Genomic DNA, 11,915 nt, shown 5'->3' on the forward strand with positions numbered 1-11,915 from the left:
GATTGGACTCCAGTTGGCTGACACCTCACTCCAATTAGCTCTTGAAGATGTCATTAGTCTAGGGGTTCACATACTTTTTCCACCTGCACTGTGAATGTTTACATGATGTGTTCAATAAAGACATGGTAACATTTAATTCTTTGTGTGTTATTAGTTTAAGCAGACTGTGATTGTCTATTGTTGTGACTTAGATGAAGATCAGATCACATTTTATGACCCATTTGTGCATAAATCCATATCATTCCAAAGGGTTCACATACTTTTTCTTGCAACTGTATGTAATGTTTTTCACAGCTTACCAAGCACAGCGCCATCTATAGTACAGCAGCTGTACTTGCTACTGCAGCTCAGCCCCATTACTTGACACTGAGCTGCACCTAGGCCATGTGACCGATGATTGTGACGGTACTGGAAGAGGCCGCAGTCTCTTCAATCAGCTTATCAGTGGAGAGCTGGGTGTTGGACCACCACCGATCAGATACTGTCAGCAGATTTGTTTGTACCTATGACACTGGCTGACATGTTGCATGTGCTCTTGGCAGCTGAAGACATCTCTATTGGTCCCATGTTCACATGTGCCCGCATTGCTGAGAAAAATGAGGTTTTATTATATCCAAATGAGCCTCTAGGAGCAATGGGGGCATAGCCATTGCTCCTAGAGGCTCAGCTCTGTCTGCAACTGCCCCATCCTCTCCACTTTGACAGAGCCAGGCAGTGTAAAAGTGATCACACCTGGCTCTATCAAAGGGGAGAGGGTGCAGAGAGCAGAGCCTCTAGGTGTAATGGCCACACCCCCGTTGCTCCTAGAGGCTCACTTGCATATATTAAAACTTAATTTTTCTCAGCAATCTGAACACATGTGAACTTGGGACTAACACAGATGCCTTCAGCTGCCAAGTGCACTCAGCCGGTTTCATAGGTGCAAATCTACTGACAGATGCCCCTTTAAACACCTCGGACAACCCTTTTAACTGACCTACAAGGGTCAGTATCATAACCAAAAATAGATTGAACCTTAAAATTGCTTAATGATATTCTTTTATTAAAAGATTGGAAAGCAGGAATACTGTTAGCTGCTTATGTAATCCATGTGATAAAGTGCAGGTGGTGCCATTTTCAGTTGATGACTCTTCTCTACTCGGTGGCACCAAGTGCTTGTGAGATCTTTTTTTGCATTTTGTGTGTTACTGTGAGCTGGTAAATGGATAAACCTCATCCTCCACTCCTCAAGGATCCATTCCTGCTTTACATGGGTTAACATAAAATAAAAATAAAAATAAAATTCACAATACCCTCCATATTTTATATAAAGGGGTTTTCTAGCAGTTTTATATTGATGGCGTATCCTCAGGATAGGTTATCAATATCTGATTGTGGGGACTCCTGGCACCCCCACCCAGCTGTTTGAAGAGGATAAGGGGCCCTAATGAACGCTGCGATGTCATTGTTCATTGGTTACATGTTGCAGGTTCTGAGCTGCAGCGCTGTACTAGGTAAGCTGTGTAGAGGTCGCGGTGACGCTGAGATTGTTACCCCCTCTGATCTGGTATTGATGACCGAAAGGGGTGACTTAAAACAAGAACTCAACAGGGACAATGTTAAAATAGTAAAAATAAAATAAATAAATAAAAAAAAAAAAAATATATATATATATATATATATATATATATATATTTATATATATATATACTTATAGTGCTGAACCCTCTCAGTTCCAGTACCACCACTCTCTCCACCCTGCCAGCTTTGTTCTTCTACAGTAATGCACCAGTCAGGGGTATGTTTATACTTTGTCCTTTTTCATTCCAACCTCAATCTCCACAATCGCCTCCTTTGCACTTTGTTTGGGGCGTTGCTGCTATGAGGTTTTGAGATATGCTTTTTCAGTTAGCATTCTTTTTCCCCTGTTATTTCGTGCACTGATCTCCCGGCCTCTCCTTGGGTCCTGCTACTCATCTGTGTGTCCCGCCTTGTGCTGCCTGTTTTATTATATATGTATGTATTGTTTATATGTTTATATATACTTACAATAAAGTTTTTTGGATCTTCATACATATGTAAGTTAGTTTTATTCATTTTTTTGGTGATTTTCTTCTACAGTAATTGCAGCATTGAAGTGTCCGTATAGCACATGTGACTGTTGCAGCCAATCACTGACCTTAGCAGTCTCATGCTGAATGACGATGAGGCTAGGGATTGGCTGCAGTGGTCATGTGCAGCATACGGCATGTCATCTTTGCAGCCAAAACATTACAGCAAAGCTGTAAGTGAGTAGAGGATAAGCGGCACCCCGGAACGGATTTTGGACTGTATTTTATTTATTTTTTATAAAAAAAAATTTCACTGGCCCTGCCCGCTTAAAGGCTATGTACACCAATTGGAGGCAAATTTAGTTTATGATTGCATTTTACTTATTTTGGCCTAAAAATCATGTTTTCAGTTGGTCTTTATTAAAAACATTGAGCCATTCTGTCACAAAGGGTTAACTGTCTAGCTGTGTGAATCGTACTTTTTACTTTCACTTTGTGCCGGTCACCTAATAACCCTTATCTCTAATTTACTAGTAGGTCATTAATACTTACTTAAGGGCTCATGCACACGACCGTATGTATTTTGCGGTCTGCAAAAAATACGGATGACGTCCATGTGCATTCCGTATTTTGCGGAACGGAACAGCTGGCTCTTCCTAGAACAGTACTATCCTTGTCCGTAATGCGGACAATAATAGGATATGTTCTATTTTTTTTGTGGAGAGGAAATACGGACATACGGAAACGGAATGCACACAGAGTAACTTCTGGTTTTTTTTGAGGACCCATTTAAGTGAATGGTTCCGCATACGGTCCACCAAAAAAAACTGAACAGACACGGAAAGAAAATATGTTCGTGTGCATGAGCCCAAAGCCACATTCTTATCAGTAAGGTAAGAACTGAGCTATGATGAGCGTTTATAATGTCAGAAAGCAGAGATAAGGAGCCCGTCAGATTAGCTGGCTGACGGAGCAGACAGAAAATTCAAATCCTTCTATTAAAGAATCTCAGCCCTGAACAGAAAAAAGGGCTCCATATTTGTAATAAAGACCAATTTAAAAAAAAAGTTTTTTAGCACAAAATGAGTACAGTGCAATAATAAAAAAAATTGTCCCCCAAGGTGTACATAGCCTTTAAGGAAGAAAAACTCAAACTGTCCTTTTAACAATAAAACAATCTACTTTTCTTGTCGGCAGGTTGTCCTTCAGCTGAAATGATGAAGAGTTGGATGATTGGGTTTTCCACCAACTGTACGCTGTGGAGCTGCTGAACCTTGAGTAATTGAAGCCAACCATTACCAGACTGGCTTCAGTAGGCATGGCAATGACATTTGAATGACTGTGCTATTCTGCATCGGTGCCCCAGCATCCTCACTATGGAAGAACGGGTGTGGGGAGAACTGCTCTTCGTATTGCAGCATTGTACATGACCCTTCTTTATAATTTTTGGTATAGAAACTGTACATACAGTACATAGCACAACCTTGTAGGTAGGATTGTTTTGTAAAGTAAATTTCCCATTATGTATTATACTGTATGTGAGAGTGAAATAATAAAAAGTGCTTTCTAGCATTTCACGTGGCCGTGCTTTGTATTCTCAAGGTAAAAGAACAACATTTTTTTAAATTTTTTTAAGGTTTTGGATTTGTACTCTGTTTATGAATTATTTTGCTACCATTACAGACATTAAAGGAGAACCAGTCCCTATGAAAATGCAGCAGGCAGCTTGTTATAGACCAGGAGGAACTAAGCAGATTGATATATAGTTTTGTGGGAAAAGATTCAGTAAAATGTGTATTTCATTCCTTTAAATTCCTGCTCATTCTGGGATTTGAAGTCAAGGAGGCGGTCCTATCAGTGACTGACAGCCTTCCCTCTATGACTGTGTATACAGAGATAGCTGTCAATCACCATTAGGACCGCCTCCTGGACTTCAAAGCTCAGAATGAGCTGGAATTTAACTTGATCAAAATACTGCTTATACTGAACCTTTTTCCACAAAGCTATATATCACTCTGCTCAGCTCTTCCTGCTCTAGAACATGCTGCCTGCAGCTCAGACACTATGATCCCTTTAACATGACCGTTTCCCTTTTAAAGAATTTGTGCTTTAAGGGGATGGCACGCATAAAACCACTTGATATTAACCACTGATTTAAAGACTATGTACACTAGGGATGAGCGACACGAGTTTCGGATTCTATATTCGAAGTCGCTCAAAACTTTGGTTTAATGCTGTACCGAGATCCGTCTCCATACAGCATTAAAGTGTATGGTCTCTGAAGAGGCGAAGTGAATTATTTATTTAATTTTGTAAACTGAAAAAACAAAAAAAACAAAAAAAAACATTTTAACCAGTCAGAACCGAAGACAAGGCCATACATTTTAATACTGTACAGAGACGGAAATCTCCGTAAAGCATTAAATCGAAGTTATGAGCGAAGTGACTTCGGATCTAGGATCTGAAGCTCGCCTTGTATATCCCTAATGTACACCTTTGTAACCATAATGTGTAATACTCTAAGGCAGTGGTTCTCAACCTTTCTAAAGCCGTGACCCCTTAATACAGTTCCTCAACCCCCAACCATTACATTTTTTTCCTTGCTACGTCATAATTAATTTTGCTACGGTTATGAATTGTAATGTAAATATCTGATATGCAGGATGTATTTTTATTGCTACAAATTGAACATAATTAAAGCAGAGTAATTAATCACAAAGACAAAATGTTATATATTGTCAAATATTTATTTCTAATTACAAATAAATGAAATTTTGTATTGAAGCATGGTGTATAAATCAGTGGTGCTTCAAGTCCCCCCCAAATAAATAAATCAGAAGTGCTCAGGGTCCCCCAAATAAATAAATCAGCGGTGCTTCATGTCCCCCCAAATAAATTAAGCCTTGCTCAGCCAAATAATTTAAATAAAATTAGCCAGGCTCAATTAAATCATTGGTGGCAGTGGTGCTCAGCGGCGGTGTCATTAATGAAAAAACTCGGACCTCAGCAGACAGGCGGCCCGACTTACCCGTCCAGACGTCAGGCTCCTTCAAGCACAGGCAGTGATAGGACATCACTTCCTGTGCGCGAGGATAAGGGGCCGCTGCCGTTGTGCGGGCGACCCACAATAGGAAGCCTCAGACGACCCCCCGGAAAGGGCCGATCGACCCCCAAAGGGGTCGCGACCCCTAGGTTGAGAACTGCTGCTCTAAGGGGACGCTCAGAAGGAGGCTTTTTGAGCCAAAAGCCGTCCCACCGATGGCCGTGTCCTCTCTACCTCCCATACTTCCCAATGGGAGGCAGCACTTAGGATCACGGAGCAGTCACTTAAAGCTGCGGCCGCACCTTGAAATGTCTAGCGTGGTGACGTCACATGATCGTACTTGGAAAGTCAGGTCCTTCTGCCTCCTATGAGGAGTGAGTCTTACCGCAAGTGTCTGCGGTGAGTTGAGTATTTTTTATATATATTTTTTTCAGCTCCAGCAGAATGGAGGGCACAGTTGGGGATCGTATTCATATTGGGGGCATTAGTCATACTATGGACCACTATTGAGGGCACCATTTGGGGGTATTACTCATACTGGGGGCACTGTGAGGTCCATTTGATGTCCAGGGGACACTCTGGGGGGCACTATGTACACTGAGGACACTGCAGAGTGTGGGATGTTAAAAAAAAAAAAAAAGACAATGAAATGTATTGATTTTTAACTGCCATTAAAAAACGGATGCAAAACAGCTGTTAAAGGGTTTCTGTCATAAATTGTTATGTAGCTGACTGACATTAGCGATGGGCTAATGTCGGCAGTACATAACAGTGGGCTTTCTAAGTCTCTGCCTGCCGCCGTTTTCTTAAAATAAACACTTTTAAAATAGGCTAATGACCCTCTAAGTGCTATGAGGGCGTTGCTTCAGCACCTAGAGGCTCCTTCTTCTCACCCTTTGGCACGCCCAAGTCCAGTTCATTGATGTCCTAGTTCTCCTCTGTGCCCATAAAATCCTGCGCGTGCGCCGTCCTGTTTACTATTCGGCGCAGTGAGTAAAGGACACGCTCCTGCTGCTGGCCTCTCTCACTGCGCCTGCTTCACTCACTGCGCAGGCACCGGTCCGTTTAGTATTCGGCACAGTGAGTGAAGGACAAGCTCGGAGCGCGCCCTTAACTCACTGCGCCTGGGCCAAATACTAAACGGGCCGGCGCCTGCGCAGTGAGTGAGGCCAGCAGCAGGAGCACGTCCTTCACTCACTGCGCCGAATAGTAAACGGGACGACGCAGGCACTGGATTTACTGGACGAAGAGACTTAGAAAGCCCACTGTTATGTACTGCCGACCATTAGCCCATCGCTGATGATGACAGAAACCCTTTAAAAACGGATACACTGCCAGAAAATGGACGCACACACTGCTGCAGAATGGCCCAAAAAAACTGACATTCTGTCCGATTTTAAAACCTGTTTTTTTTGTTCACTGTCATGTTAATGTACCCTTATAGATGTATTGTTAGTTGCTACGGCTAGCCCTACAAAGGAACCCTACAGCTAGGATGTGATGTGTGGGCCAACTTCTGCATTTGTCATTACATGGACCCCAATGAGGGAAGAATAATGTCAGCCTCTCAGAGAGAGATCTTCAGTTTTCACCATCCCCTTTCTTTGCTGACTGTGACGAGACACAAGACAGTAGCACATTATTATGTCCCAATTTACTAAGCTGAAAGCCAATAGTTGGCTATTACCTGCAGCTGTTATGAGCAGAGATTTAAAATGCCACCGGGGTCACTACAATGGAAAATTGTGTGCGGTCTTTGTATTGTCTCTAATAGCATTCCAATTATAAATGTGTCAGAACGATTAAATTGAATGATTAAATGGCTAAGTGCATAGCATATGTTCAATAAATGTTAAATTAACTCAAATGTCATTGTGTGTAAAATGCCAATCAAATTCTAAAAAGTATTCACTGGGATATTAGTCATTAGCACTGTCAAAGCACGTCTCAGGCTGTGATTCCTTTTTGTCCCCGAGTTATCTGTTTACAAGACATTTCAAAGAAAACTACGTTCCTGAAACGTGACAAAATAATTTCCGTCTGTCCATGCCATGCACCGCCGTGTGTCTTTGTAAATGCCTTTTAATGGTCTAAAAAAGTGAGAAAACAACAGTTAGGGCAATTTAGAAAACCCGTCAGTGGTTTTCCAGACTGAACACGTCTCCTCTGACGTATCATATGATTTATCATGCTGTGTGTTCCTGCCTGACTGCAGGTCCACTAAACTGTGATAATCGCATTATGTCAGTACAGTGCAGGAACACACAGCACGTTCATTCTGGGAAATACACCCGTCACACAGAGCGTGTTTTCCGGACGGAATACCTGTGTGAAATTGGCTTTGGATGTTTGTTATATATCTATTGTAATCATTCACAACAATCAGGGCCGTCTTTGCCGCAGGGCAAAAGGGGCAGCTGCCCCGGGCCCAGTTGCTCCTGGGGGCCCAAGGGAGCTCCGCTTCCCGACTCCGATTCACTAGTGACTGCGTCGCTAGGTTAAAACATTCGGGGCCTGGGCCCCTGATGTTTTGTCCCAGGCCCCGAATGTCCTGCCTGCCTGCTAGATACAACTGTATTGCTGTACACAGAACGGCAATACAATTGAATCTAATACACTGGGAAGAGGTGAAGGACCTGTGGTGACATCACAGGTCATGTGATCAGCAAAACAGGCTGTGATAGGATGACCTGGATGATGTCACCATCATGTGATCAGTGCAGGATTGTACCGGAGTGAAGAGGAGAAGGAGCCTAATGCTGATGTCTGTACATGAGGACTGGAGAGGTAAGTGAAGGGAGAGGCAGAGCAATGCTGGGAGTTGTAATTATTTAACTAGGATGTATGTTAGGGCTGAAGGGAGGGATGTTATTGACATGGAACTGTGTGCTTGAGGTGGCTGGGGGAGGGAGTGATGTTATTTACATGGGACTGTATGTTGAAAGTGGATGGTGGGGGGGAATGATGTTTATGTACATGGGACTTAATGTTTAGGCTACGTTCACACTTGGGTTTGGGGATCCGCTTGTGAGATCCGTTTCAAGGCTCTCAAGCAGCCCCAAATGCATCAGTTTAACCCCAATGCATTCTGAATGGATGTGGATCCATTCAGAATGCATTCGTTCGGCTCCGTACAGCCCCCCGTTCCGTTTTGGAGGCGGACTCCAAAATGCTGCAAGCGGCACAAGTGTCTTTGGGCCCCTTCAGGCTCCTGGGCCCGGTAGGGACTGCTACCTCTGCACCCCCTATAGCTACAGCCCTGGTGTGGGTGGGGGGGGCGGACAGCAAGCAGCAGGATAACACTGTGGGGACTCCAGTTGGGGGATAATGATAGAATATGAGGAAGCTAAGATGTCTGTGTGTCACACTCAGCAGAATCGAGGCGGCTGAGAGAAGTTGTCCAGACCGAGTGGAGAAGATGATCAGAGAGGAGACGTCACCTGGAGGCCCTGGACGTGACAGGTAAGTGCTGCTGTATAGCAAGTACAGCAAAGTGTGTGGGGGGCGGAATCCAGGGGGCCCAAGTAATTTCTTGCCCAGGGTCCAATCAATATTAAAGACTGCCCTGACAACAATCTCTCCCCAATAGTATATTAGGGGATGATTGGACAGCGTCAGAGCGGGCAAGACAAAGAAGGGAAGTGCCTGCAAATAATGTGTGATAATTTATGGGGGGTGCAGGAACATAAAAATACTGGCATACTTAGGGGACTGGAGGCATTTACATACGTAAGGTTTTGTGTTTCTTTTTAGGGAACCCGTCCTCAACTTTATGCTACCCTCAAAGCAGTGATAGACGTGCCTATCATAGGCTAAAAGTAAGTGGTTTTCAAAGAACCTGCATCATAATCACTACAGCCCAGGTCTGGAAAAGAGTCATGGATGTATCGCAAGAGTCATGATGAGTCATGGTCTCCTGCTTTCTCTGCCCACCTACTGATAACGAACAGTCCTTTCCTGAGGAGAAAACTAAGGAGAGAACTGCCTGTCATCAGCAGATGGGATAGCAGGAGATCAGGAATGACCATGATTCTTCTTAGGTATCGATGACTCTTTTCCAGGCCTGGGTTGTGATGATGATAAAACTGGCTCTTGGTAACCACTCACTGAAATCACCATGTCTGTCACTACCTTATGTTGCTATTGGTAAGGGCAGCATAACATTGGTGACAAGTTTCCTTCAAGGTCATAAGTATATTTACTGTGCAAGCATGTTGTGAGTTAAAGGGGTTGTCTCGCTTCAGAAAATGGCATCTATTTATCATGTAGAGAAAGTTAATACAGGCGCTTGCTAATGTATTGTGATTGTCCATATTGCCTCCTTTGCTGGCTGGATTCATTTTTCCATCACAGTATACACTGCTTGTTTCCAGGGGTTACGACCACCCTGTAATCCAGCAGCGGTGGACATGCTTGCACATTAAAGGAAACTATGGGGGTCATTTATCAAACTGGTGTAAAGTAGAACTGGCTTAGTTGCCCATAGCAACCAGTCAGATTCCACCTTTCATTTTCCAAAGGATCTGTGAAAAATAAATGGTGGAATCTGGTTGCTATGGGCAACTAAGCCAGTTCTACTTTACACCAGTTTGATAAATCTCCCCCTATATATTTATATAGTTCCACGATTTTCATCTGTGGCGATACCAATTATGTTTATTTTGTTATTGTTGATTCATTTTATTAGTAAAATGGGGAAAGCGAAGGGGGCGACCTGAGTTTTTTTTAAGCCGTACTAGGGAGTTTGAACATGCGATAATCAGATATTCCATGGATTGCAATGCTTTACCACTTGAGCTTATAGTAAAATCACTATGGGGGAGATTTATCAAACTGCTGTAAAGTAGAACTGGCTTAGTTGATCATGGCAACCAATCAGATTCCACCTTTTCATTTTTAAAGGAGCTGTGAAAAATGAAAGGTGGAATCTGATTGGTTGCTATGGGTAACTAAGCCAGTTCTACTTTACAGCAGTTTGATAAATCTCCCCCTATGTTTCTATTAGGCCCTGCCTCAGCTTTATAGGAATGTAAAGTGTTATTCACATCTGGGATTTTGTGGCATACTGTATCAACAGGATATGCCTTAAATGTCTCATAGGTGTGGTTCCAACTTCTAGGACCCGCTCCTATCTCAGGCCCGCCATGAATGAAGAACGTTCACTGCCATTGAACCTCCAAAAGTAGCTAAACATCCTCACTCATCTACTTTTGGAAGTCCTGTAGCAGTCAATAGAGAGGGTGCAGGTATTGATATGCCACAGGTGTGGCATTAGGTCAAAATATCTGGAGCTTGGGCCCCAAATCTAGCGGCCGCCAGCTGTACAACTGTATTGTCTTCCTCAGTTGAGTTCAATTCAGTTTAATACAGTTGAATTACTGCGGTGGGAAATGAAAGCCAATGGCTCCCTGTCCCCCCATTCCCCCTCATAGGCTGCAGGCCATTAGACATGAGGCCTATGAGATAGTAGAGCGACGCAGGCAGTTGGGACATGGTGACATCATTACAGCTGCCTGCATCAAATCTCCGGCACCGCGATGACGTGAGGCAGTGCATTGATTTCATTGCAACCGCCTGATTAAAGTATTCGGCAGCTTAGGCTGCAGTCTGGAAGAGGCCTGTGACCTGCATTTCCGATGGCGGGGAGCATTCAATCAGGGGAGTCTTTTTTTAAATTTTATTTCTTTGGGTGAAGACTTTACTGGGGGCACTATGGGCAAGAGGGGGGACTGTAAGCAGTGTAGACACTACAGGGGTGCACTAGAATACAGGGGATACTACAGAGGGGCAGTATACCTATTGGGGCACTATAGAGGGGCATTACACCTACTGGGGGAACTACAGAGGGGCATTATACCTACTGTGGGCATTATAATTATTGGGGGCTCTATAGGGGGTATACTATCTAATGGGGGTACTACAGGGGGCATTATAGCTACTGGTAGCGCTATAGGTGCATTATACCTACTAGGGCTCTACAAGGGGGCCTTATGGATGGCATTATTACTGCTAGGGGCACATTAGAGGGTGTTATTGCCACTAGGGGTACTTTTGGGGGGCATTATTGCTATTGGTGGTACCGGAGAGGACACCATTACTACGGGGAGACTATCTGTATATCATTGTTATTTCTGCTGTATAGTATTAGGTGGCATGTGGGGAGCACAGCAGACATAGTATTTGGGGTAGCTGTTGGAGCACCATGGTGGGAAGAATGATACAAAAATGGGGAATCTAAGGCCCCTTGCAGACGAGCTTGAGTGGATTAGGTGCGGATGCGTTCAGTGAAAAATGTGCGATTTCGCAAGCAAGTACATTCAGTTTTGTTTGCAATCGCGTTCAGTTTTTATCGCGCGGGTGCAATGCGATTTATTGCGTTTTGCACGCGCGTGATAAAAAACCATCTGTGAAAACCGCATCGCCTCTGCACTTGCTTTTTACGCAGCCCCATTCACTTCTTTGGGACCAGTGTTGAGTGAAAATCGCAGAATATAGAACATGGTGCGATTTTTCACTCAACGCAAAAAGCGTGAAAAGCATCGCTCATGTACACAGACCCATTGAAATGAATCTGTCCAGATTCCGTGCGGGCGCATCATGCCTTGCGCCCGCGCGGAATACTCGCTCGTCTGCAGGGGACCTAAGATGTCCATTTGGCAAACTTTCCAGAGACCTGACGCAGCTAAAACAAGTCATTGTGGCTGTCTAGGCCGAATGGAGAAGATGAGGAAAGATTGTCTACATCATCGATCTTGTAGCAGGTGGAGGTGTTAGATCCCCAGGAGCATCCCGCTCCTAGTAAATGACTGATGCAGATGCCACAGTAACAAATAACCATAGCA

At 43.8% G+C, this 11,915-nt stretch overlaps 1 protein-coding gene across 2 annotated transcripts in view; it reads left to right on the forward strand.

Annotated features, from left to right (window-relative positions):
• Nucleotides 1-3,602, forward strand: part of COMMD8 (COMM domain containing 8) — a 48,099-nt gene extending 44,497 nt beyond the window's left edge. For both annotated transcript variants that reach the window (XM_040418910.1, XM_040418909.1), the window contains exon 5: nt 3,228-3,602. In XM_040418910.1, coding sequence (XP_040274844.1) covers nt 3,228-3,248 — 21 coding nt within the window. In that variant the 3' untranslated portion in view covers nt 3,249-3,602. The remainder of the gene's footprint in view (nt 1-3,227) is intronic.
• The last annotated feature ends 8,313 nt before the right edge of the window (nt 3,603-11,915 follow it).

The sequence above is a fragment of the Bufo bufo genome, chromosome 2 (assembly GCF_905171765.1).
Source record: "Bufo bufo chromosome 2, aBufBuf1.1, whole genome shotgun sequence".
Taxonomy (NCBI): Eukaryota; Metazoa; Chordata; class Amphibia; order Anura; family Bufonidae; genus Bufo; species Bufo bufo.